Raw genomic sequence first — 26,018 nt, forward strand, 5'->3', positions numbered from 1 at the left:
AATGCAATTGTTTCTTCATTAATTCAAGAACGAGGCAATTGTTTATAGACATGTGCATACTTGTCTACAAACAGGCACTAGCCTTCGCATGCTCTCAGCCATTTTTGACCGCAGCGTACTATGCAACTTCCTCAGGCGCCCAGTCTGGTGCTGACCACCTGTGAGACGGCACAATAAGCTTCCGCGCGTCCCTCATAGAAGCATTCAATCATTGGACCAAGGTCTCAGCCTCTTTTCGAATCCTCTTCCCCTTTCAGCTAGCTTGGCCATCCAGCTTACGACATCCTCACGCCATTGGGCTACCTCACCCAGGAGTTAACTGATGGCCCAGCGTATGGGGAGATTCGCAACCCCTCATCTTAGGCACCAATAAATGGCAGCCAGAAACCTCCGCGACACAAGGACATATGTCTAGAAAGTACCCATCAATCTTTTGCCACCCGAGTTGCGTATCATTTATCTCAAATGCGTTCTTTTGCCTGAAAGTGAGCAAAGGCCACACCCAGTGCGCTCCTCTGATTTCTTTCACGTTAACAAGCTTCAACTGAGTTGACAAGGGTCTCCATCAGCCTGGCTCCTCGCCCTATAGTCGGCGTGTAAATTCTGATAGAGACTGACAGTTTATGCTGCAACCTTTTCCAGTTCCCACATCTCGTGTTGGACCTCTGTCCTCTGCGATTCTCTCTCCACGCCCCAAAAGACAACTCTTGAACAATGAAGCAAGACCCACTCGCACCGCAATCCCCCTCGGGCTACTCGCTGTCGTGCAGTGGCCACCAACAAATTACACCATCGGTTATGGACGAGCTCGACACGCCCCCGCCGTACACCGCAAGCGCCAGCCCGCGGACGGCTGCTACGGCTACAGCTGCAACACATGCGACATCGAACGGCACGTCCTCCCCAAGAATATCAGTGCACGAACTAGGTGAACAGCGACCGAGGCCCTCGCCGTACAACCTCCCCAGTGAAGACACCGGCCCCTACGTATCGCTACCAGAGATGACCACCTCCCCTAACTCCCGCGAGGACGACCACGCCGGTATGAAATACGAAGACCAGGCGGGTTGTTGTTTTAGCGACACTGGAGGCTGCTGTTTCAGCACACGAGGCGGGTGTTGCTTTAGCGACACCGGGGGATGTTGCTTCTCGGAGAGTGGCGGGTGTTGCTTCAGCAGTAGGGGGGGATGCTGCTGCAGCCATGGTGGCGGAGGCTGCTGTTCGTCTGGTATATCGGTACGTTCTCGCGAATTGTTCTGGATTCCTGTCCCCCTCGTTTGTTTTGTCTACTTATGCTGAAGGATTCCCTTCCTCTTTCAGTCCGAGAAGTAGAGCCAGGTGCCAGATTGCGCTGTGATCAGCAATACACCCTGTGAAGACTGATACCGCCTGATAACTGGAGGGTTGGGGCCACCCTTCTGCGAACTTGGAGGATGACACGCAAGACATACAGGCACAATCGCCTTGCCATACCCCGACACTCGTTGAAAGATACAAGGAGGATCTGGTGGAGGCAGATGGCACGAGGCGCGTTGACTCGGGTCTGTTGAAGATCAAAAATGAAGAAGTATTACTGAAGAATGGCACCATTTGTGTACTGCTGGCGGAGATGTCGGCAGGACTATCATTCAGGAGTCTTGCATCGTGCTGACCAGCATCGACAAGCCCTTAACCTGGTTCACAACTGGGAACGCGATTGGTAGAGGGAACAAGGAACCGCTCTGGGGATTTATATCTGCAGTGAGACTGGCACCGTAAATGCAACAACTTATGGATAGAGAGTCAAGGTAGTCAAAGCGTATTTTTGTCATTAATCACCTGATTTAATTGTTGTAATCATTTATGAGTAACTACTTGGTATTCAAGTCTTTCCATTCGGCAGTAAGAGATCGAAAGCATATGTATTTTAGTACAAGTGTTGTGAAGTTCATGTGGGCTAGAGAAATGAGATGAGTATATGCCGGTGTGATTCATGTAATGCGATCAGGGCTTGTCGCCACGATAACGCTGAGTACCTCCTTCTTCTCGTGTAAGCATATGCAGCAATTCCTTGCTCGAATTCAGAGACATACATGATTTGCCAACAAGCCCAAGCAAGTACCTCGTGTGAGAAGGAGCAGGACTCGAGCATATAAATGGCAAATCAAATATCGTGAAACCCAGCCAAGGGTGAAAAGAAAATAGCAAAGAATCAAAGAGTATTATAAAACAAGTCTCCAGGGTTAGGGGCATAATACTCGAAATATGATATGCTCCACTTTTTCCACAACTTTCTCCTCGACGAGGTGCCCGAATCTTTGCTTACTTCCCCGAGACTGAAATCAGAACTTCTCTCTCAACGACGCTACAATTATTCAGCTCTTAACCAAATTTCCGAGTCTCTCCTGTTATCCTATTTGCTCATTACAGAACCAATGTCTTCTACCGACCACCCACAATCCATAGCGGACGCCGCAGCCTCCCAGGCCGCAGCATCCAAAATCCCGCAGTTCCTCATCATCTACGCCAACATCGTTGACGGGAAGAGCTGGTGCGGCGACTGCAGAGTGGCGGAACCTCTGGTCAACAAGAAGTTTCCTCAGGGTGGGCCCAAGCGTCTGGGTATTTACTACGCTGGCGATAGAGAAACGTAAGTGATGGGGTGCTTGTTCCGAGTTGTTGTTGCTCCTCTCTTCCGACCCTTTTTTTCCACAGTGGGGAATTGTGGTCGATTTCGCATATATCAGTGCATTGCTGACTATGTGACAATGATGTCTGTTTAGGTGGAGGAAATCTGACAACCCCTGGAGAAAATTCGGGGTTCCTGCGTTGCCTACACTTTACAAAGTGACGCCGGATGGGGTGAGTTCTTGCGTGCTATCTTCCCGAAACTGTGCAATTCGTTGTTGTATGCTAAAGAGTCGGGATACAGACTTGGTCGAAGCTGGTCGAGGCGGAGGTTTACGATGAGAAGAAGCTGAATGAGTTTGTAGACTCAAGCTAGGGTCGTATGGACTGTGAACAATACGCTCTGTCATTGTTGATGTGCGTTACTGTACGTGATAGAGACCAGGATACATAGGCCACTGTCAAACTCTCTCTGTCATTTCTATCATCTTGGCCGCTACGTAACCTGACCTGCTCGCGTTGTCCACATGCCTCTCTACCAAGGAGGAGTAGCAGGACCGTAGCCATGGTACATACAGATCCCTATGAAGCTGCTCATATTTAACCATATTGCCAACGTGATCAAGTGACAACGAATAAGTGCGCAAAAATATTGACAACATGACGAAGAGTTACTCAGGTAAGTTCTCTTTCAAGTAGAATTAGAGACTTGCCAAGTTGAGACTATGGTCTCAAACAAAGGTACAATGCGCTTGACACTTGACACTAGACATATTAGGGCTGCCTTCCGCCCTGTCTGCCCCCCACATTAACCCTCAGCTAAGTAGGCATATCTTTAGATCAATGCTGAAATGTAGTGGTATGATGTGATATGATATCATGACATGCCATTATCATCAGTATCGAAGCCTACACTTTCAATTTCTTGACCAAGCCAACCCTCCACCAAAAAAAAAAAAAAAGATTGACCCAACCCAGAATATTCTCAGTCATACTGTAGGATATTCATTCTCTCTGTGCCTGACATTACACCGGCGACCCTCTCACCACCTGCATCCTAAATGAAAATGTATATATCCATTTGAGTATGCAGACCATGATGACAATATAGTACCGGAGTCCCGATGCTCTTAAACTATCCCATCTGTTTGCAGAACCTACGGCCTACTGACTAATTATGCTCCGCCTTATTTGTGATTCGTGACTCGGCCAAGGTTAAACCACCTCCTTCCATGGCCTTGATTCGGCTGGGCATTCGTTTCTTCCTGGTCAGGAGTTTGGTAAGCGCTTGGTGTCAGAGGCGCACCGCCGTCATGGACGGCCATGGCCCTGCCTAGGCCAGCACCCAGGCCAGGGCCAGAAGAAGAAGCCAGCGTCGAGGACCTGCCAGCACCACGCGCGGCAAAGGTGTCGGCATGGCCCATCTCCTTATCACCAGTCTGTATATCCACGGGCACTCCTGGAGCCTTCCTTCGCATGATAGGCGGCGGGGTAGCAGATGCATCGTGATGCGCTGCGTCGCTTCGATGCTCCCAACTGGGGATCCCAACTGTGTACGGCAAGACCTCTTTGTTCGGAGGCGGCGCAAATGGTGAAGTGTTAGCCGGCACAGAGGCTGAAGGCTGTGGATGGATCGTTGTCGATCCGAGTGACCGGCGGAATAAGCTCGTGAGGCCCCTACTGCGAGGACGGGCCGCTGTCTGTGGCTGGCTGGCATGGGGAGGGTAATGCCTCTTCTGTAAAGATGTGTCCTGCTGCTCTGGAGGCTGGGATTGCGAAGGTGTGCTCGGCGTCTGGCTGCAGGAGTTGGAAGCAAAGTACCCGTTAGAGATTGGGCTGTTATACACGTGGCCGGATACGGATCTCTTGCTCGTTGTGTCAAAATTGTGGTGTTTGTTAGACAAGCCCGGAGCTCGCTCTATCATAGGTGTGCCTGGGGCCGAGGTACGAGCGTGGAGGCTAGAATGTCGTTGAGGAGCAGACGGTGGTGCCACGATTGTGCCCTCGGGTCGGGGCGAAATTGACCCTGCCAGGCCTGAACCAAAAAGTCCGGTTTCAGGTGAGGGCAGCGAGTCACCGAGGGTATCTAGTGTGGGAGAAAGAGGACCACCCGCTCGCATGTGTCCTTTCCCGGCCAAAGCCCCAAACATGTCGTTTGATTGCCAGTCCTCATCACTGGAGGGGAAGCTAAACAGGTTTGGTGGATCTTGGGTTGAGTACGGCTGCGATGGATCAAATCTGGTCGTCGATGGCTTTGCTGTACCACCCCGGCTGGGTCGCAGACCTTCTTTCATCCAGTAGTCAAAGCTGGATGCCTCAGAACACACGTCATCAGCTTCACTACAGGAATCCCAGTCATTTTTCTGGCGCGATATCGTGGTTTCATCCGCGGACCGAGGTCGTCGCAGGACGGGAAGCCGGTGTTCGTAGTAAGATGCGCCCGAGCTATTTTGTCTACCAGTGAATGCCGTCACTGACGGTCGTTGCGAGATATCAGCTGGTTTGAAGCTCCATTGCCCCTGTTCGGCTGGGTCTTTGTGATCGAGGGCCAGTCTCGATAGAGCAGGATATGTGGTGCTGCTTGCAGTGCGGTCACGGCGCGGGGGGTCGTCGATGGTCTGACTCTGGCTTAACATTGAACTCGTCATTGTGTCTGGTGTCGGAGGTAGCTTGTGATGATTCGAGACTGACTCGTCAGTGAGTACTTTTCGAGTGGGCCGGTCTCTGTCGTTTTTCACCCTCAACAAAGGCTGCGGCTTGAAAGGCTTCACTATGGTTGACCTTTCCACATCCTTGGCTGGGCGGTCAGAGCGTGAATCGGAACATTTCAAGACTGGCGAGGCTTCCAACTTTGCCAATTTTTGAAGGGGCGAAGTCATATCCCCATTCTCGATAGCCTCCTTTGCACCATCCCGACTGCCAAGACGGTCATTCTCCTGGAGCTTGCTGGGCGTCAAGACTTTGGTCGGCATCGATATGCTGCGCTGCCCATTGCTTCCCATCCAGCCCGGAATACTGCGTTGAATATTTGGCTGCGATGAAGTGTCGCGGTTTGTGCCTTTGCCGTAGATGCTAAGGAAGGAGGTCTCACTCAAGACGCTCATACTGGGACTGACATACCCGTTGTTGTCCAACCTGGGGTCTGTCTTGGACAGACTCAAAAAACTGCCCTGATTGTTCAAGTAAACACTACGCAGGGTCTCCGTGTTCTCTGTACGTTCAGACAGGAAGCTGGGCATACGAGCGATGGCACCATTGCCTCTGCCGTTGGATGGTGACTCATTCTGTGCTAGTGACTCCTCTTGGCCCATGTCTGTTGCCGATGGTGTTGTGTCGTTGAGTCTGGAATCGAGGGCATCCTTCATGTCGAGTTGTCGGCCCATCTCCCTGTCTCGTAGTAGCAAGTCAATCCGAGCCTCGAGAGAGACGATCATGTGGACAGCTTCCTCAATGGCCTTTTCCCTCTTATCCAGTTCTTGGATTAGCTCCCCACAAGTCTCCTTCATGCGTGCCTGTTCCGCCTCCAGCGTCTCGACCGTTTCCTCCAAGGCGGCTTGGCGGCCGCGTCTGTGGAAAAGCTCGAGCTTCAGATCAAAGTTCTGTTTATGCAAAGTCGTCATGGTCTACTCGACGATAGGTCAGCTTGTCATCCGTCGGAGGCCCGCCCCTCTTCCCCATGACAAGGAAACACGAACCTGTTCCATCTCCTTCAATGCAGGACCCTGCTTCCTGCCATCACCAGAGCTGTCTTTTGGAACGTCGCCATGCCTCCCGTCTGCTGTAACAGATCGTGTGGGTGTTACTGCAGCAGCATTCGACTCAGTCGTAGCTCCCATCTCGCCGGCCAGCCTGGACAGATTGCGCTGAATTTCGGATCTCCTCTCGCGTTGAAGCTTTTCCTGGAGTAGTGAGGATTGCGGGCCATGCTGGGAACTGTGCTGGGAGCCCTTAACTGAGCCCTTGGATGTGGGAGTAGGAGGCCGGTCGCCGTTCATAGAAACCATGGAGCCCTTTCGCTGAAGCTGACGAGACGTCAGAGGTGGATGAATGGGTCGTATTCCTGGAGAGGAAGCTCTGCTGTGAGAGACCTCGGAGCCTGGCTGAGGCGCCATCTTCAGGGAAGGATACCTGTTACTGGACCGCGAGGGTGGGTGCGAGGCAGAAACGGAGCTTTTAGAGGATCTGGGACGGTCAGCACGGGCAGCGCGTGGGCTTTGGCCCTTGGCTGTCGTAGACATGGCGGCAGATGGATGCGTGGTGAGCCGACAGACAGGATCCGAATGAGTTGGTGGAGCCCAGCACAGGCCAGTGTGCGTGCGGTGTCAGATCCGTGGTACGTGCGAGGTACCGTTGTAGCTCAATTATTTCGATATCAGAGACATGGACGAGATGTACCATAGAGAGGGAAAGGCTGCCCTGCCGCTGTCGGTGTCTGCGTTGGTTGTGGTTGAGACAAGCTGGGGGCGAAGACAGGGTGATGCCTGTGTTAATGTGATAATCTCCCACTGTTCGACCTCTTGGTGTTGAGCGAAAAGCTGGATGGATGTCTCAATTTTCCGATCTGACCGTGTCCATCCAAGATTCCACAATACTGAAGTAGTCAAGCTTTCCTCCAGCTAGGCACACAGGCAGATTGAGGTCCAGCGAGGTTCGGCGAGTCTCTCTCGAATTCAGTGCCCGGTCTGATGAATCGCCAACCTCAATTGGGACTTTCCAAGACCACACCGAGACCATGAGCACACCATGACCTTGAGAAAGCCAGCCCTCGGGGTTTGCAAAGCCAAACTGGCCCCGTGCGCTCAATTGTCTTGGGATGATATATGATGTCTCAGAGCCCAAGCAAAAAGTGCTGGTAATGTCTCTGCTGTTTGACTCTTGACTGGACCGCAACTGTGTGCAGGTGACGACAGGATCGAGACAGGCCAGCAGAGTGCAAGGATTTCAGCATCAATGCCCCGTGCTGCTGGAATGCCACCTGCTGTGCGCACAGTAAAAAGTTGGAGGAGGCCTTTGAATTTCAGGATTTTTGCTACCCATGAGTACTAGTAAAAGAAGGAAGAGAGGAAACAAAACGTTAACTGCTCCTTCCGTCGACGAAAATGAATAACATGGCGTGCATGTTAAACCTTACTCCTGCGACCTGCAGGCACTTTGCAGGGAGACCGCGGGTGCATGACGAGCAGGGGTCCATGCAGGGGCTGTAGAGTACTAGCAGGGATATACGGAGCATATAGAAGGGGTCCCGGCCGTCCCAGCTTGCTAATTGGGGCCTGGTAGTACACAACCCCTGCAGCCAGCTTCTCCCAACCCCCTCCACATTGGAAAATCCATGTCAAATATTATTGCCTGTTCCTTATGAATTTTCTTCCTTTATGCTCCCCCTCCTTCCAAGTACCGGACAAACTTCCTTCTCTGGGCTGCAATAAGAGCAAAAAGAAAAAGAAATAATATTCCTCTACTTTCCCTGACAATATATGAATCCTCTTTCCTTTCAAGACACAGAAAACCAGGAAGCCTGGGGGGGGGTGGTAGGTGAGGGGGCGATGAACCATGGATCACGCCTATTCAAGACTTTCCCGTCCCTGTGCGACTGTGATGTGATGTGCTCTAGTTGGGTCACAGCGCAGCCCGCTCCCTCCAGCCACATATCACTATCACTTCAGGGGGGCGGGGCGGGGGATTTGCGAGGAGGGCTCAATGGGGGAATTACGACGAGCTCTCTTCCTGAGGACGCTGATCAGAAATTATGGTACGGATCGCTTCCCTTCGTCATGCCCAATGAATTCTACTATAGTACAAGATGGTTCTTGTTTCCGACGGGGCTTGGACAAACACTTAGCTGATCAATTACTGCCCAACCTGGACCCACAACTACTGCGAACGGCCCTGACTTGCACCAACTCCAGTATAGTGTTTTCCGTGGTAATGGTGCCTTTAGTGGCCGACAAGCTTCAATAGGGGCTTAGATGCCCAGATCGACTACTACTTGGTACAGCATGCAGATCTTCGCATGCGCCATGAGTACTTAGTGACGACAAGTACGACGATTTTTTCTTCTTTCAATTCTTACCCACCTCGCCGACCACTTTTTTTTCAAAGACGATTTTGCAAGGTCGAACTTGAATAGCATGCTTTACACGACAAAATCCCTAAGCGTTGTCTCCACAAAGATAGTATGGAAAGACATCGGAAGCATGCACTCGCCAGCCCTACAGACAGGAGGGAAACCGGCGATATACAGTATACCGGGTCGTCAGCCCTTTATGGGCCACAAATCCGTATTGTGTGGTGTGATGTTCTTGTTTGATGATTGTGATCTGGTGGCAGGATATGTATAGGAAAGCTGGCAATTACACACTTCACCGGCGGAAGAACAAAGATACTATAGAAAAACTACCCATAGTAAAACTCCACCCCTCCGCGGACTACGGGCCGGACCCTTAGCTTGGTGCCTGACAGTCATGAAAAGAAACGATAAAGTCAGGGTTCAGGCCACTACTTGTCACACCTGAGGAGGGCGGCCATGTGTGTGTTTTGGCATGTGTACTGGCTGTTGCACTCGAAAAGCCTCGGGACACGGCAACCTTTGGGCGGATGATAGTATTGTTCCCACCCACTTCCCCAGCCTCATCCATAGCATGGAATAATAACCAGAGGAAAAAAAGAGAAGAAGAAAGAAGAAAGAGTAAAGAGAAACAAGAGAAAAAGGAGAGAAATCTGCCCAATTCCCTCCCGCCGACGTCTATCTTCTTATCAGGGGTCACGACCGATTACAGCGATTGTCAGCGTAAAACTAACAATATGCTCTGTTCGTCTCAAGATCAAAGTGGAAATGAAATAATCTTAATTTGAGAAGTCGGCGCAGAAGGCTACAAGTACGGAGCCCAGGTTGCAATTGGCTTATGATGAAGGGCAAGGCGGCAATTGGTGTATGCTCATGTGCTCTAACCACATAGCTTTGATGCTGGGCAATGCAGGAAAAAATTATGATGGCACTTGACGAGTAGGAGTAATCATTTTTTCTGATTCAAGACTTTGTGTGGATCGAAAAGATTCCAAACAGACTCGACGTTGTCGATGACGCTGATTAATTACGCTGACCATGAAGCCAAAGAGAGGCATATGCCAGCTTTCGGACTTTAGACGGGTATTTACGGGCACCTAAAGAGGCTTTGCATTGCACAGTGGAGGATGTCTTCTCACATCACCAAAGCAAGAATGCAATCATACGGGGCCGAATCTACCGAGGTGCCAATGCATGAACCCAAGAGGCCAAGAAAGGTAATGATTTTTTGTTAGCAACCAGCAAACATTGTAGGCGAACCGTATTTTGTGGGAACATCTCCGCAAAGCTAGGCGTCGGCGACAAGGACAACGGACATAGCTGGCGTCAGCATTGCGATACCTATCACACATGTAACTCACCTGCTGCGGGGCTTATGCATATTGACAAGCTGCAAGATTAGAAATGAGGAGGGCAGCTCGGCTTTAAGCAGATGATTGCAGCTTCCATTACTTTCTTCTGGACGCACAAAATTCATAAATAAGGACCATGGCGCGCCCATCTCATTAAGAGACTCCTCAGCAAATCATCAATTCACAACAAGGCGTCCAACCCACAGCAAAATCATCCAGCTCACTCACTCAACAATCATGGTCCGCTCCTACGACAAGCAGGCCACGGCTGAAAGCCTGGTCAATGACCTCGCCGCCCAGATCAAAGACAAGGTCATCCTCACCACGGGCGTGTCCCCTCACAGCATCGGGGCAACCTTTGTCGAGACAATCGCAAAAGCCCAACCGCGCCTGCTGATCCTGGCCGGCCGCAGCCTCGACAAGACGCAGCAGACTGCGGATGCCATCACCAAGGCCCACCCGAAGGTCCAGGTCCGACTCCTGCAGCTCGACCTGGGCTCCCTCCAGGCCGTGCGAGAGGCCGCAGCGACCGTTAACGGGTGGGACGACGTGCCTCAGATCGATGTCCTCGTCAACAATGCCGGGATCATGGCGGTGCCTAAGTATGCGCTCTCGCCAGATGGGTTCGAGATCACCTTTGCCACGAACCACCTGGGACATTTCCTCTTTACCAATCTGATCCTGGACAAGATTCTTGCTTCTAAGACGAAGCGGGTTGTGAGTGTCAGCAGTGAAGGGCATCGTTTGAGTCCTATCCGGTGGGGGGATTACAACTTCCGCGTATGTCACGACAATCTTCTGTAATGATTGGAATCTTTTGGGCCATAATGCTGACACTAGAAACTTTGGGAAGAATGGCGAGACATTTGAGACATGGCGAGCCTATGGACAGTCAAAAACTGCTAACATGCTGTTCGCTCTGGCCCTTGCTGAGAAACTGGGGACAACACGCGGTCTGTCGGCGTTCAGTGTACACCCCGGCGTGGTTCCGTCGAATCTGGGCAGGCACCTGGACTTCAGTCAAGATCAGGTCGAACTAAGTGAGTTTCAAGATTGATTATTGCTTAACTTGTTATCTCGCGATATCCATCGTATTTGGATTGACACATGCATGACAGGAGCGGTGGATGCATCCATGGGAAATCGGGAGGCTTGGGAGCCGTACAAGTACAAGACGGAGCAGGAGGGTGCGGCCACGCATGTCTATGCAGCGTTTGAGCCCACCTTGGCAGGCAAGTATCCTCTCATGGTCACGTTTCATTTCGCTTGCATATCTTGGGAGGTGTGCAGATCTGGCTGACTGGCCCCGATAACAGACCAGAACGGCACCTACCTGGAGGACTCGCACATTGCCGACCCCTGGGTCGAGACGGTGAAGCCATGGGCTACCAGTAATGTTGAAGCGCAGAGGTTGTGGAAGTTGACTGAGGAATTGATCGGACAGAAGTTCGAATATTAATTAGACGACGGGATTGTTAGGCCAAAGAGGTTGCTGGGATGTCAAGACGATGGCTATTTGTTGCTCTGCGAGGGTAGTCGCCTGTGTGTGTTGAAAAGTTCGCTCCACTCCATTCATTGAATACATGCTTGTATTGTATACACTTATTTTCAAGAGTTGAATTGGTCACTCTTTTGAAAGGCATGAAATGTTCTCTGAATCGAATCGTCACTGAGCACTCATGGAATCGGAGGTGCTGAAGAGAAGGCTGGTAGTAATTACGTAAAAGAATAATATGGCGAATTATGCCGAGTGCTGAATTAACACAATGTGCAGTATAATGGTAGAAAATCAATTCTAACAGTAAGCAGGAAGGCGAAGGATATACTTCTCATCGCACTGTCGCTTACGATATGGGAGACTGTACCGTAGTAGGTTTCACTAACACGGAGCTAAAGCTCTCATTTATCTTATCGCCGGTCTGCGGACTCGCAGGTGGCAACCCGATCGGGAGGTCGTCATCGACAGTGCAAAATCATTCCATTCTTTCTTTCAAGCGAAGCTTCCGCGAGAAGCACCCTTTCTTACTATGCTCAAGGTGTCTCCTCTCCTCCAGACACCATGGCGCTCTCGCCCCGTGCTACAGAGCGCTGCTTGAGAACCCTCCAGCGTCGACCCCCTCGACTGACCCCCGCCTTCCTACACGCGACGCGAGCCTACTCAGAGAGCCACAGCCCAGCGAGTGCAGGCTCCAGCTCTACAAGAAAGCATGACGATGCCGACGCTACGAACACTCCCGCTTCCGCTCCAGAGCCAGGGCCCATGGCCCGCCGCCTCGAGGAGGCCACAGAAGAAGCCCTCTTCACGGGCGGCAGAGCAGGACGACGAGCAATCGAAGACGCAGGTTTCAACGAGGAGCTGAAGAACCGCCTGCTCAACAAGATCGCCGACGCCAAGTTTCAAGACGACCACGAGGAGGTACTGCGAGAGGCCGGCCTTGTGGGCAACGTGCCCGAAGCAGCGGGCCAGGGAACACGAGATATGGCCTCTGCGCAGCCATGGACAGGCCAGGAATCGCAGTCGGACGCCGTCTTGCGAATGCTGGAAGACGCACGTAAACCCTTGGCGCCGGGTCTGCGGGGCAAACCGAGGACACCCTCGCTGTCGAGCATACCGGTGGACATGCGTCTGAAGAAACAGGCCTCTGTCAGTGCAGGGCGCAAGGCGGCGAACGCGAAAGAGGCGGCGAGTGTGTATACTGGCCTGGGCATGAAAGAGAAGGGTCGCGGCCTCAGCGACGAGGAGCGCGAGGCTATGAAGAAGGAGCTCAGAGACCGCTTCACGCCTGCTGCGCGGGCGCTGCCCAACACAATAGCAGGGCTTGCAGCGCTAGCCAACGAGAGGATCGAGGACGCTATCGCGAGAGGGCAGTTTAAGGATATCCCACGCGGCAAGGGCGTCGAGCGCGACGCTCGGTCGGACAATCCTTTTATCGACACCACGGAATACATAATGAACAAGATGATCAAGAAGCAGGACATCGTGCCGCCGTGGATAGAAAAGCAGCAGGAAGTGGTCAAGACGGCCAATGTCTTCAGGGCGCGGCTGCGAAATGACTGGAGGCGCCATGCGGCGAGGATGATTGCCAGCCATGGCGGGTCTCTCGAGGAGCAGATGAGGAGGGCGGAAGAGTACGGCCGGGCAGAAGAGGTACACAACCCGCGCCGGAGGAATTCGGACCAGGTGGCAGTGCCAACAAACTCTACAGACGACGTTGTCATGGTTGCCATGAGACAAGAAGCCTTGCCAGAGCCTCCAGAGCCTCCAGCGGCTGCCGGTGCGGACAATCCTCCAGCAGGAACTGTCGAGCCCCAAGTAACACTGGTGCGCCCTTTCAGGGACAAGTCGTGGGAATCCACAGAGCGGTCATACATGGAGTTGGCCATCGACAATCTCAACAAGCTGACGCGGGCGTACAACCTCATGGCTCCAGAGCTGGCCAAGAAGCCCTACTTCAACCTCGACCGAGAGCTGAAAGCATGCTTTGCCGATGTTGCGCCACAGCTTGCCAATGAGATCAAAGAGCGTGCTCGACGCCCAGAGAAGTCACTGCTCAATCAGGGCGGACACGAGGCTGGAAGTTTGTTGGACCGATTCGCCAGAGAGAGTCGATCCTCCAAGGTATATGACTCTAAGGCGCCTCATTATGGCTTCAAAGAGATGTGGAGAGACCTCTGGCAGTGACTTCTCGTGTCTATTGTCGTTGAAAAGGATGGATCCCGATGAATTCTAATAATCTATCCATCTATCCATCTATCCATCTACCTATCTACCCATCTATTTATCTATTTAGTAACCTGCTAACTCAAAAGCAATCTCGGTCCATGCCACAACCACCAACCAATCTTACGCGATGCAGGTGATTTATGTTTCTACTTTGGTCCTCCTGCTATGTCGTCGCAACATGCATGGCTCATGACAGCGACAGAACCTTGCGCATGACCTTGTCGAGTTTGGCTTCCGTGTCCGTCACCATCTCTTTCGACCTCCAGGCGACAAACCGATCGGGGCGCACCAGCACACATCCATCCTCTTCAACCTCCCTACGCCGCGCCCAGTCAAAGTACACATCCTCCCAGTCCTGCTTCCAGCCGATCGAGTACGCCTTGATCTCCACGCCAAGTGCCTTGCCAACCTTGTCAGCCGCAGTCTTCCACGCCTCGCCACCGGGCCCGGTGAGCAGGCAGAATCTTCTGTGGCCTGCAAGATCAATTGTCGAGATCTTGTCTTCTGGTATCCGCTTGTTCAGCCATGCATGGGGCAGCCGCTTGCCCGGGTACGTGCTGATCACGAGCTGTTTGACCGGGTCTTCAGGCGGAGGTAGAGGCGCGGGCTCGTCCTCCAGGTACACAGCATCCGAGGCGTACAGCTGATTCATCTCGACCCCCAATCCATGAAACTCGGACGACGTGTTCTCGATGCCTCTCTGAAACTCCTGCCGCTTCTTGCGTCCTGCTGGGCCCGGGTCGTCAAACTCCTGCAGTATCTTCTTCCGCACCTCCTTGTCGGGCTCCATCATGCCGATGGTTTGGATCCAGGGCATGTGATCTCGTAGGCCCTGGTTTGCTCGCGTAATGACGTCTCTGCCTACAGGCTGGCGCTCTGGGCTGAACGACTCGAGCAGCTTGGGGCCTGCCTTGCCCGTCTCCACATACGCGATCTTCCAAGCGAGGTTGAAGGCATCTTGTATGCAGGTGTTTGAGCCCAGACCATTAAATGGTGGATGACGATGCGTGGCATCTCCGAAGCAGTGTCTGTGTGTGTGTGTGTGTGTGTGTGTGTTTCTCGGTCGTTAGATGTATTCCCCCTCCCTCTCATCATCGCTGTACTTATGGGCTGTACTTACACGTTGCCGTCAGAGTAATACTCGGCCACAATCTCGTTGATCCACCACTTGCTGATGTCCAGGATCTCAGCATCCACCGAGTCATCTCCAATAAGCTCCTTGACCCGCGGGAGGCACTCCTCGTAGGTGGGGCTGAACTGGTCGACAGAAAGATCTGCCCCAGGGATAGGCAAGCAGATGAACATCCACTCATTCCACGGCTTGACCATCCTGAACAGCGCCGCCCAGCACCACGGCGGGTAGTCGTTCTCGGGCGTGAAGACCCAGTGCAGGTTTCCGGTGCGGTTCGAGATCAGATGCGACATGTCGGCCTTGACCAAAACATTCAGCGCCAGACCCTGGCCGGGCTTCTTCACCAGAGGCAGGCCCAGCTGCCGGACCACCTCACTCCTGGCTCCGTCGCAGCCAAAGAGATACTTGGACTGGATCTTGTACCGCAGACCCGAGACGCCGTCCTCGACCTCGCTGATGATCACATCTGGCTGGGGCCGCACAAACGACACCAGCCGGGTGTGGAACCGCACCGCCCACCCCTTGTGCGCCGCCCTCGTCGTGAGGATGGGCTCCAGCGCCGTCTGCGGCAGGTCGACGTGGCCACAGGGGCTGGCGGCATCGTAGTCGCCCATGCGCTGCGGGTCGTTGCCCCAGCTGTACGCGCGCGCAAACTCCTCGCCCGCCATGGTGCGGCACCACCGCGTGTGCGTCATGTTGTCGCCGCTGGTCGAGGCGGCGCGGCATGCGCCCTCCAGGTCGATGTCGCGCAGGCACTCGAGGCCGGCCATGTTGGTGATGTGGGCGCGCGGCGTGTCGGCGGTGCCTGGGGCGGCGGCGATCATGATGCCCTTGAGGCCATGGTCGCCTAAGAAGCAGGCCAGTGAAGCGCCTGCAGGACCTGCGCCGACGATCAAGAAAGGGGTTTTGACGATTGTGTCGTCGCTCATGATGGGAATGAGGGAGGAGGGATGAGCGGTGTGGGTGCTGGAGGAGCAGGGTATGTTGCAGGAGTGACGGCAGAGAAAAGAGGGGTTGCCTGAATTATTGTTCTATGGGATCTTGAGGTCTATTGTTTCATTGTTTATACAGTATCTTACGTGTGCTCGCCAAGGCGGATCATATATGTGGCAGTCTCCAAAGTTTCGACGGGTCATGACTAGCCAGGATTTGATTACGAAATGATTATCTAGAGATTAGAGAGACTTTTTAGACGCAGGAGGACTGTGATTTAGGTTTTGGGTTACAGTCCCCATAACGTCCTTCAAGGGCACTTATTCGTCCATAGCGTCACGGACCCTCCGGGTTTACAGAGCACGAAACGACCCGGTGCGGATTTACACACAAATTGGTTATCAGGTGTGCAAGTATCCGGTGGGTCCTGTACAGCTTCCAAGCGCCCGACAGCCCGCCCTCGGAGACAAGCCTGGACCGCGGAATACCAGAACGTTGCGCAGAGCTATTATTGCCTACACAGAATTGCTACTTGGGTGAGGGGCCGCAAGGCTGGCAGCTGGGGCCACTATGGGCACTCTTACAGCATGGCGGGCCGAAGCGTGGGGGCCGCTGCAGACTAAACATCGTCAAGCTTTTCTCGGCCAGGCTGTGCCCAGGCTTCATCTGAAACCCCCCCCCCTTTCCTCGCATCTTACTTTGTGACCATTGTCCCCCACGACCTCCTGTAAACACAGCGAGTCACCCCCACCACATTGCCGTGTCGAACACGCGCACGGCAAAGTCATTCGGTTGGTTGGCAGCAGAAGCTGGCCTCTGTAGCGTACATTATTGTGTTCTTGTCTCGGTTGGCAATCTGGGGCCAGATTGAATACAGATTTTTTGCGCGCCAGCCAAACAATTGGGTGGAATTCATCGACACAGCGCACACCCTGTGAACATGTTGTGCCTCCATTGCAGAGGGTGTACTTTGCTCAGGTTCGACTTGTGCCACGAGGTGCTGCTCATGGCCGGGTGAGTTTGGATCTAGGCATATTTATATACTGGCAATCTGTCACATCGTACCTTGTCTGATTAATTTTTTACAATACCATGCTGTCTCTCGTTTCCATCCATCTATTGTGGGAGTTCTAATAATCGTTCAAGTCTATCAATTGACCAATCTTCCCTTGATTAGAGATTACCCTGTTTTGCTATCCCACCCCCCCTTTCTTTTCTTCACCCGCCGAAACAGGAAGGAAAATGACTACACGTATGTCAGATGTTGCCGAACGGTCATACTCGAAAAAGCTTGCTATCATGTTCTTCAATTTTGGACTTGGGGTTGTGTGCGCAGCCGGGCAGCATGTGTTCTTCTCGCAGCTGGAAGGCAAAACACCACCCGATACATCATGGAGCCTGTGGGGCTTCCCACCTTGTAAGTCAAAGCCCCCCCTTGTTGGCACCCCCCCCTTATTAGCACCCCTGAACGGCTACACCGCCCACCTATATATACATTATTTTATATACATTTCTCTTCCTATTCACCCACTACGATACAGTCCTCCTCGTCAGTAGGTAATTCGACATCGCTCTCTTCATCCTGACTATCGGCATTCCCATTTACCGCGTTTTGAGCCCTCTGTATATCTTCAATATCTGCAAACCTCGAATTTGGACTTGTATCAACCCTCCTTCTTTTAGTTAGCTTTCTAGCCTCAGCCTAGCTTTCCAATGCGTCAATCTTCTCCAGGGCTCTAGCCAGTTCGACATCTCTCTCATTGAATGCTTTGCATATCTTCCTGAAGAGTATCCGTTGTGTTGGGGCTAATGAAAGCTGATGCCGATTCTTCTGTATCTGGTGGTATAGATCTTTGCCTTTGTGAGGAGTTGAAATGATAGCTGATGGGCTTGAGGAGGCTTTCTGGGTAAGCTGAGGTGCTTTTGATGCTGTTGAACTTGAATTTGCCGTAGTCTGAATGTGCTGAGGGGTGTTCTCGAGGAGAAGAAGGCTCAAGAGTAGCTTGAAGGATCTGACAGGCCATAAACCAGAAGCTTTCCACCCTAACTTGATATTCTGACTAGAAAGACCTTCCAAACGAGCCTCGTGATAATTCTTGAGGAATAAACGCTTGCCTAGCACTGTTGAATCCCCCCACTGGCTCGTATAACTGACTTTTCGTCTGTATGCCCTCTTGAGAGACGAGAAGACCCCTAGGTCGAGGGGTTGAAGCACGTAAGAGGTATGAGGAGGCAGGTAAATCAATCAGATGTTGTTTTGATAGCATTTCCACATAAACTCGTCAGTTGTATGGCTGCCGTGGCCATCCAGGACTAATAGTCTGGCCTCTGAGGGGTCTGCTGGCTTGCTGCCTGGGATGAAGATCTTTTCCAGCTATTCAAGTGCTACAGCATTATCAGTCCATCCGTTCTTTGTAGCTGTAAACTGCCAGCCCTCGAGAGAGTCCAAGAGGAGAGGAAACCACTGTTGTTGAACTGTTTTCCCTTTGAAAATCACTAGAGGAAGAAGATGGGCTCCTGTAGCAGAGATACACTCGAGGAAAGAAGTCCAGGACCTCGACCCAGGCTCTTTTCGATGGATTGAATGTGAAGAAGAGCTACCGAGGACTAATCCATTCTCTCCTTGGCCCTCAACTATCCCAGCCTCATCCATATTCCAACGATTAGCTGGCTTGATAGCTTGAACTTGAGGAAGATCAAAAAGACGGAACCAAGGCTGTATTACCTCTGTTGTAGCTCCATTGATCCGTTCAGAGGCAATCCGTCGATTCTTTCGAACGTGTATCTCTGGATTTCTCTTCAAAAAGCCCTCAGTCCACCTCTTTCCCAGCCCTTGAGGGTCTTTCTGGACCTCGAGGATCCTCTGAGCAAAGTGCTTGAGTTCAGAGTGGCTAGGTGGGAGCCCTAGGCTTTCCTGGACGAGAATCCATTCAGCCAACTGCTTTTCCTGAGTAAAAGAGAGCCTTTGCTGGTGTTGATGGGCTGTTTGATGCGATTCTCTTCCTGCCAGACGTTGTTGAAGAGTGGACCTTGGAATGCTGTACTCTCGTGAGGCCTGTTTCTGTGACAAGCCTTTCCCGATAGCCTCGATGGCCTGGGCAAGCTCAAATTCGGTATACGGCTTCTTCTTAGGCATGTCGAAGTCCTGTAGAAAGATGAAGTTAATTGAATAAGAATTGGCTGAGAAATGTTTATAAAAGTAGAGGTGGTGGAAATGGCGGTGTGGCCGTTCAGGGGTGCTAATAAGGGGGGGGTGCCAACAAGGGGGGGCTTTGACTTATGTCCAAGCAGCAAGCCAATACTGCTCTCGGGAACACGCTGGCATTTCTGGCCAAAGCATTTCTGGCCTTTGCTATCGCGGCTGCACACGAGCAGATCAGCTGGTGGGCCATCAGGAAACATCCCACCAAAATGGATCACATCGACTCTCTGTTTGCATCTCGGGACAGCGTGCCAAATGCACTGGATGCTAGATTGTGGTGGAAGATGCCATTGCCAACTTTTTTCCTTCTCGCATTCTGGTAGGCACTTGCTCTCTTGGAGATACATGTTCAGCAGTGCATCTCAAGCCCCTCAACCCCCTTTACCCATTTAATTATATATACAAGATAATGCTGATTATTATCCTAGGCTGCTTTCTCTCGCACCACTTATCACACCGTCAACTCTAACGATCGAGACCCACCTCGTCAATACCACAATAAATCGATTCGTGCCCCAGATTGACTTTGCGAGCATGAATTTTGCAACTTTTACCTTCGGTGAATCTCCAGCTGGTTCTTTCGGTACGGAACTGTTCATAAAGTACACAGGCCCTCAAACCCCTGTCCAAAAAGCTGTTCAAGGTTCTATCCTTTCGAGCTCAATATTGTCGATCCCCGCCTCTTCGCCGAATTCAACGTGGAGTCTTCAATTGATAACAGCCCAGTTTTGCGGAGCAGTACAATCGTGCTTGAATGCAGACTGCAAAACGTATCTTACGAGGCCGATTTTCATAATGAAAACGGAGCACAGGATGTCGTCCTCAACGTCTCACCCCCGTTGAATAATGTGTCCTGTATACTAATGGACTATATAGCCTGGAATTCAACGACAAACTTCGCCAGTTCTAACTTTAGTAAATCTGATATTGAGGTGTTTGCTTATCAGGCGGTCCTTGATGCATTTGCGTCTATGGTCAGTGGGGCGATTTACATGCTCGAAGCTAGAAAAGACGATATTCCTTGGGACCAAACTGTGGTAGAAACCTCTAGTAAGTATACCCAAAAGCTTTGTTGCCTGTATCTATGTTGCTATGTTTTATGTCAGCTACAAGGTCACTTCTCATTCTTAGGACAGACTCCTCAACCACAAAACCAATGTGCACCACTACTTACTTGATGCGTCGTCAATAGCTGACTCTAGCTTGTGCAGTGCTGCTGACACCTCTGGCACAAGCTGAAGAGTTATGTGGCTTTTTGACCATAATCACACAATATGAACCTATAAACTATATACCCCAGGCCGGTACTGGGGACAGCGTATCCCAGATTCAGACCACCAACTCCACCATGGCCAGTCTGACTGAGGAAATGTTTCGCAATGCTACTATAAGTTTAATGGCCGAGTCTGCTCTGAAGTAGGTATTCTTAGTCCCACTCGGGAAACTTAAACTGGAGTGCTAATAATACTGCGTATTGGTGATATAGCCCGAACTATTCCTCGCCGTACGCCCCCTCAGCAAACGTCAGCGTGACAGAATGGACCGCGAAGCCGGTCTACCAGTACAATGCGAGCACTCTTTGGATAGTATATGGGATCGCTATCGGCCTATCATTCCTGAGCGTAATATCAGGGACCATTGTCGTGGTGATCTCGAGAGCTTCATACAGCAGTCAGTTCTCTACGATTTTAAGAGTCTCTCACCATGTGGAATTGCCAGCCCAAGTAGAGCCTCGGGATGCAAGCGGAAAGTACCCCCTCCCTAAATACCTACAGGACGCAGTGCTCCAGTTCCCTCCTGAGAACAATACGAAGGCGTCCAGCTCAAGCCCCAGCCAGCAGGAACGCGACCTTGTCCAGATCCCGCTGCTGTGGCGCAGGCGCAACGATTCATCACCAGAACCCAGATTTTGAGAATTAGGGGCCAGTATCGCTTGTCGTGGCCTGGCAAGGCGGAGTAAGCAGAGCAAAGTGTAGGGATTTGAATGTCTGTCAACCTCACAGGCGCGAGACCTAGGCTCGAAGGCAAACTCCCACCCCAGACAAGAGCTTGCTCTACAGAACCGAGGGCTGGCTATGGCGCTGTTCTTCGCCAAGATCTTTACGTGTACACACGGAGAACACAAATCTTGAGCATGTACTGAGGTTTGCGATCGGGATTCGCGCAGAGCACAAACAACGGGCGGCAAAGATGGTTGACGAAGTGGATGGTTTCGGGCGCGTGTCCAAGGCGGTATTCTGAGCTAGAGTGAGATACAGGTGTCGGAGGAAGAGTGTGGTATTGTAGATAACGCCATGTATCATGGGAGCTGCATGAAGGGGCACATTTAGGAGGTCATGCGGAGAAGCGGTGTACAGTACACGCATACTACGAGATCCACAGCTGCAATCCCTCTATCTTTTGAGGTCTCGGGTTTGCACCAATGTGGTTGTGTGAAAGAAGGGAGAGCAGACCCATTGATATGTATGACCTGCAGGAATTATAGGAGCAAATCTCACCAGCGTTTTATAATAGCACTTAGAAATTTAGTCGATCCACTTGCACAAGAGAGAAATTCCGTCGCTAAGATCCGAATCACCGGTCGCACTTGGATCCCCCACCCAATTGTCAAGGTCGAGAAGCCTTCAATGCCTCGAATGCATACTTAGGTACCACCGTGTTTGGAGTCCACCACTGCCAGGCATACTTGGTGTCAGGCCGTCGGCATTGACGTGGGGCCTTTGACAACGCACCGGCACTCGCATACTTGACTACCCTTCTGGCCAAATGTGCGTCCAACTTCTACAGTCAAGCAAAAGAAAAAGAACAAAGCTGTCGATCACCTGATGGGAGACTTGCAGAAGTCGGAGCCAGTCTTGGGTACGCCCGTGCTTACAGTAGGCACACGCCAAATGGTTATACATGTAGCATGCAGTCAGTCCCAACGGCCTTTCCGTTTTCAAGGTTCACACTGCAGCCAGAAAAGAAATACTAACGGCTTTTATTCCCTCCATCTCGGCCGAGAAGATACTACACCGTTTCAAGTCCATTCTGCCATAGTTGGTTTTTGTGCCCCTGCTTTTCGGCACCTGACAGAGCGCGAAGTGGTTTTCGCGGATAAAATTGCATCTTGAATCGCTGCAAGTATTTATCCGAATCAAGTCGTGATTGTGAACAAGTGCCGGGTCTCGCTCTCACTTTTCATTTACAATGTTGGAACGGCTCTTCCGTGTAAGGCCGAGCTGTGGGCCACAAGCATTGCTGGCCATGGTCTTGCAATTGCAGTGGCGGCTCTTGGTTGAAAGAAGGATCACAGAGAGACCCTCAAAACACCTGCCAATGTGACCCTGACATTGCATGTGGGAGGAGCCTGGATTCCTACGGCTCCACTGATCTGTCGTCTTTTTCTCCGGCTTGTTTCTTCAGAGTCTACCTCAGCACAGTGAGTAGTTTGCAACATGGCATTTTTTCATTGCCTGCTTACTTGCGCACTTCTGTGCAGTGCATGATGTCTTGGTGGTGAACATCTCTCTGCGCCTCTTGGAGTACGGAGAAGAACCACACTTTGGTCTCTATCTATTCTTCGGCCAGTTTCCCCCCTACTGTCCACGGATATAGGTCCCACCCCGCCGTCATGCAGCCACGGAATACAAAAGCAACCCCACCGGCAGTTTAGTCCCATCGCATGCATACCAACCTGCGGTCTCAACAACCAAATCTGACTCCAACACTTCGGAGAAGTGGGGATGATCGCTGTCTAGGCATAAGACCGAGCCGTGGGAAAACTCTAGAAACACCAGAAATGGAGGCTTTGGGCCACGTAAGTTTCAAGTCAGGTGCAGATCACAGCAAGAAGTGCTTGACGATGGCAAAGAAGAATGCTCATTCGTAGACTAAGACTTAGACAGATGCCCTTGAAGAAGTAAAAACACTATTTCAGCGCCACAGCCGCCCAAGTGAACAAACCTCGAGGTCAGAACGACTTTTGCCGCTGTTAACAGAATCCGCGGGCCCCACGCTTACCAGTGTCGCATTCCGATACGTACATAAATACTACGCGAAGATATTCAGACATTATCGGTCTCGGCCTCAGTGGGCGAACACACAACCTGCAAGGAGTTCAGCGGCTTTACTAGATTCAAGGACTCGGCAGGGTGGAGCTGGTGCTCCAGAGCGAGAGGAGGACCACCCCTCCAAAGGAGGTGGCCCTGCCCGGTACAGTGTCCCGAATTGGCAGCTAACAAAAATGCAGGTGCAAGACCTCCACGGTCGATCATGCATGGCAGCGCTGGATGCGGTTAGCGAGGAGGGCACTCGTTCGTGTGTAGTTACGAGTCTGCAAGAGCAGCAGCGCTTGGCAAGAAAGAAATGAAAAGAGGCGAGACTGTACGGCAAATCTCCGTATGTATGCCAAGCAACAGAGGAAGCGCACGCGAAAGCGCTGAGGAGACTGAAGTTTGCCTATTTGAGGATGCATTCAAATAACAATCACAGTACGACTTTGATTATTCGTTAAGCTCGAGAATTTAACATTTGTGCATCAAAGTTCAGCCTGGTCACAATCTCGGCACTTGCCGAGCACACATGGACAAGACTCTCTGTGTGTGAATCAAGGTTTCCACCGTGGGTTTCTGTAAATACAAAGTGTGCCCCCGTGCGATTTTTGTGGACACACTCGTGACCCCCACGACGACCAGCGGTCGACGGAGATGTCTTGCAGATGCAAGGGTCGGCTTAGTATATGGGATGTGCCACACCACTGTCGAACTTTTCCAACGTAACCTTGAGAGACGCATGCTGCATGTTGATAAGACCAATCATCAACTTGCCGCACAACCAACCCTCCCCGGAGGTCCATCAATGCTCTCGTACCTGCTCTCTATGTCCACAGCCGAGCCCGCAATCTTCTTCTTTAAAAATATGTCGGACCTCATGTACAGACCTAGGAAGTCTTCCCGTTCCGATGTGCATTTTTGCTGCAGTCTTGAGCGACGGATGGGTGCTGGCACTCCTCAACAGAACAAAAGATCTGGTCTTGAGGTTTACGCAGAAGCTGATATGAGACGTCTGTACACGGTCACACTCTTGGTTTCGTGACCTGGTGTCTCTTGTGTTGATTTTTTTTCTTCTGCTTTTGCTACCATCGTCACACGCACTTTCAAACCCCGTCAGACCGCGCTGCTGGGGACTGAGCCAGTGAATTCACTCACAATGGGAGACAATCGCGGTCCTCAGCTGGAGGGCGTGGTCCTCAGCTTCTTCATCCTCTGCTTCATCACCGTGTCCCTTCGTTCGTATACCATGGGGTTCATACTCAAGCGTTTCTACCTGGAAGACTATCTAGCTATCCTAGCACTTGTATGAGACACCGATTTCTCTTTATCGTCCTGACGTGGTTCTCTAGAAGCCCAACAGATACAGACAAGTCAACCACGATAGCCCAAACCAGTCTCAACTGCTAACAAAGAGACCTTCCCTCACAGCTGATCTACATTTCATTCGCCACGCTGGCGTTGATTAGTATCGGCCACGGCCTGGGGAAACACGAGGAGGACGTGGCCCCAACAGCCCGTCCTATCGCGACCAAATACTGCTTTCTCGCAGCCGTCGTCTACATCGCCCTATCCTACCTGGTAAAAGTCATCGTCGGCCTCTTTCTCGTCCGTATATGCTCAGGTAGGCTTCCTACCTTCGCCATCTTCTCTCCCCCATTCCGTACGATGCACCAAAAAAAGCTGACAGTCTGGCTGGCTCTTCTCCGCCCCACCTTCTTCAAAGCCTCCCACCAGAAATGGCAGCGCATCAGCATCTGGACCATGCTCGTAGTCGTAGGGCTCTTCTACGGCGCCTACTTCTTCATCGCCATCTTTGCCTGCCAGCCCGTCGAGTACGTCTGGACGCGTGACGACCCTGTCCCGCCCACGAGCGGCCAGTGCAACCCTTCAGTCGCGGCGACGTCCATCAGCTACATCGCCACCGTGCTGAACTGCGTGGCGGACTGGATGCTGGCGATCTTGCCGGCCACAGTGGTTTGGAAGGCTAGGCTGGATAGTAGAACCAAGATCTCTATCTGTGTAATACTGGCCATCGGATCAATGTGAGTAAAATCAAAATCATGACAGAAAATGGGAACCCCACCCATCCATCCATGCATCTTCTTTTTGGTTGCAAAAACACCTTTTCGCAATCTAACCACGGCAAGCAGCGCCTCCATCGCAACCATCATACGCGTCTTCTACGCCAAGGAACTCGTCCAGCATGACGACTACCTGTACGAGTTCACCCCATTGGCGACATGGAGCACGATCGAGGTCGGCACCGCCCTGACCGCGTCGTCCCTGGCGACCCTCAAACCCTTGTTCCGGAAATTTACCGCCATCTTCTCCACGACGCGCACGTCGTCCAGCTATGGTCCGCAGTCGGGGCAGGGCTCGCGGAAGCTGTATTATTATGGAAGGCAGTCGGGTCGCAGGATGAGTGCTGCTGTTTCTGCCAAGAGACAGTCTAGCCTTAATGGTGGTGCCTCCTATGCGACGAGGAAAGTGTCTCTGCCCTCAAGTAACAAAAATACTTGTGAGCAGGTTACGATATCGCTGCCCATACAGGCACGATGGCACTACCGAAATTGCAGTGATGAGATCGAGATGGTTCCGGGTAGTCCGTCCTCAGGTGATCTTTCACCTGGGAGTCGCAAGGCTGTTTACTTCAAAAGATGGGCAGATGACGACGACGACATGGTTTGAATACTGAATGGATTTCTCTGACTTGAAATAACTCGTACTTTTCCTGGTTCCGCGTCAATTTCGGATTTGGCTGCACTTGTGTGACACTGTTCATCCTTGAACAACTCCCACCATTCTTGTGTGCATGAAACCGTGCATCCAAACAGTAGCTGAGACCGCGCCCTGCTGATAACACTGGCCACCAATCAAACCACACCCGCCTTTTTACCTCTTCTTTTTCTTCTTTTCTTTCCCTCTTACCATTTTCTTTTGAGATGAAGCCTCGGTCCTAGCCTTGCGGGA

The 26,018-nt window shown here is 51.8% G+C and overlaps 9 protein-coding genes across 9 annotated transcripts; 6 read left to right on the forward strand and 3 right to left on the reverse strand.

Moving 5' to 3' along the window:
- Nucleotides 1–439: 439 nt before the first annotated feature.
- Nucleotides 440–1,838, forward strand: M406DRAFT_322001 (uncharacterized protein). The gene is made up of 3 exons (XM_040919586.1): nucleotides 440–485; nucleotides 621–1,236; nucleotides 1,321–1,838. Exons 2-3 carry the CDS (start codon nucleotides 715–717, stop codon nucleotides 1,330–1,332), a joined length of 534 nt encoding a protein of 177 aa, XP_040776538.1. The 5' UTR covers nucleotides 440–485; nucleotides 621–714; the 3' UTR covers nucleotides 1,333–1,838.
- A 520-nt stretch (nucleotides 1,839–2,358) lies between these two features.
- On the forward strand, nucleotides 2,359–3,198 carry M406DRAFT_105884 (uncharacterized protein). The gene is made up of 3 exons (XM_040915171.1): nucleotides 2,359–2,629; nucleotides 2,763–2,841; nucleotides 2,912–3,198. Exons 1-3 carry the CDS (start codon nucleotides 2,415–2,417, stop codon nucleotides 2,981–2,983), a joined length of 366 nt encoding a protein of 121 aa, XP_040776539.1. The 5' UTR covers nucleotides 2,359–2,414; the 3' UTR covers nucleotides 2,984–3,198.
- A 275-nt stretch (nucleotides 3,199–3,473) lies between these two features.
- M406DRAFT_322002 (uncharacterized protein) lies at nucleotides 3,474–4,152 on the reverse strand. The gene has a single exon (XM_040919587.1). The coding sequence runs from the start codon at nucleotides 4,083–4,085 to the stop codon at nucleotides 3,795–3,797; it is 291 nt and encodes a 96-aa protein (XP_040776540.1). The 5' UTR covers nucleotides 4,086–4,152; the 3' UTR covers nucleotides 3,474–3,794.
- A 1,532-nt stretch (nucleotides 4,153–5,684) lies between these two features.
- On the reverse strand, nucleotides 5,685–6,227 carry M406DRAFT_257769 (uncharacterized protein; the record flags this gene model as incomplete). Its single annotated transcript, XM_040917192.1, has 1 exon — nucleotides 5,685–6,227. A coding segment is annotated over one exon (543 nt), but the record flags the coding sequence as incomplete, so codon positions are not given.
- A 4,033-nt stretch (nucleotides 6,228–10,260) lies between these two features.
- M406DRAFT_255417 (putative short-chain dehydrogenase) lies at nucleotides 10,261–11,482 on the forward strand (the record flags this gene model as incomplete). Its single annotated transcript, XM_040917030.1, has 4 exons — nucleotides 10,261–10,803; nucleotides 10,877–11,063; nucleotides 11,142–11,272; nucleotides 11,345–11,482. The coding sequence occupies 4 exons, from the start codon at nucleotides 10,261–10,263 to the stop codon at nucleotides 11,480–11,482; spliced, it is 999 nt and encodes a 332-aa protein (XP_040776542.1).
- A 600-nt stretch (nucleotides 11,483–12,082) lies between these two features.
- Nucleotides 12,083–13,768, forward strand: M406DRAFT_345930 (uncharacterized protein; the record flags this gene model as incomplete). The annotated part of the gene is made up of 2 exons (XM_040922129.1): nucleotides 12,083–12,098; nucleotides 12,210–13,768. 2 exons carry the CDS (start codon nucleotides 12,083–12,085, stop codon nucleotides 13,703–13,705), a joined length of 1,512 nt encoding a protein of 503 aa, XP_040776543.1. The 3' UTR covers nucleotides 13,706–13,768.
- Nucleotides 13,769–13,934: 166 nt separating this feature from the next.
- Nucleotides 13,935–15,808, reverse strand: M406DRAFT_36663 (uncharacterized protein; the record flags this gene model as incomplete). The annotated part of the gene is made up of 2 exons (XM_040924006.1): nucleotides 13,935–14,775; nucleotides 14,868–15,808. The coding sequence occupies 2 exons, from the start codon at nucleotides 15,806–15,808 to the stop codon at nucleotides 13,935–13,937; spliced, it is 1,782 nt and encodes a 593-aa protein (XP_040776544.1).
- Nucleotides 15,809–20,224: 4,416 nt separating this feature from the next.
- On the forward strand, nucleotides 20,225–20,927 carry M406DRAFT_37239 (uncharacterized protein; the record flags this gene model as incomplete). The annotated part of the gene is made up of 2 exons (XM_040924020.1): nucleotides 20,225–20,418; nucleotides 20,543–20,927. Coding segments are annotated over 2 exons (579 nt in total), but the record flags the coding sequence as incomplete, so codon positions are not given.
- Nucleotides 20,928–24,204: 3,277 nt separating this feature from the next.
- Nucleotides 24,205–25,397, forward strand: M406DRAFT_240473 (uncharacterized protein; the record flags this gene model as incomplete). Its single annotated transcript, XM_040916128.1, has 4 exons — nucleotides 24,205–24,351; nucleotides 24,477–24,669; nucleotides 24,772–25,090; nucleotides 25,199–25,397. Coding segments are annotated over 4 exons (858 nt in total), but the record flags the coding sequence as incomplete, so codon positions are not given.
- Nucleotides 25,398–26,018: the final 621 nt, after the last annotated feature.

The sequence above is a fragment of the Cryphonectria parasitica genome (assembly GCF_011745365.1).
Source record: "Cryphonectria parasitica EP155 unplaced genomic scaffold M406scaffold_4, whole genome shotgun sequence".
Lineage (NCBI taxonomy): Eukaryota > Fungi > Ascomycota > Sordariomycetes > Diaporthales > Cryphonectriaceae > Cryphonectria > Cryphonectria parasitica.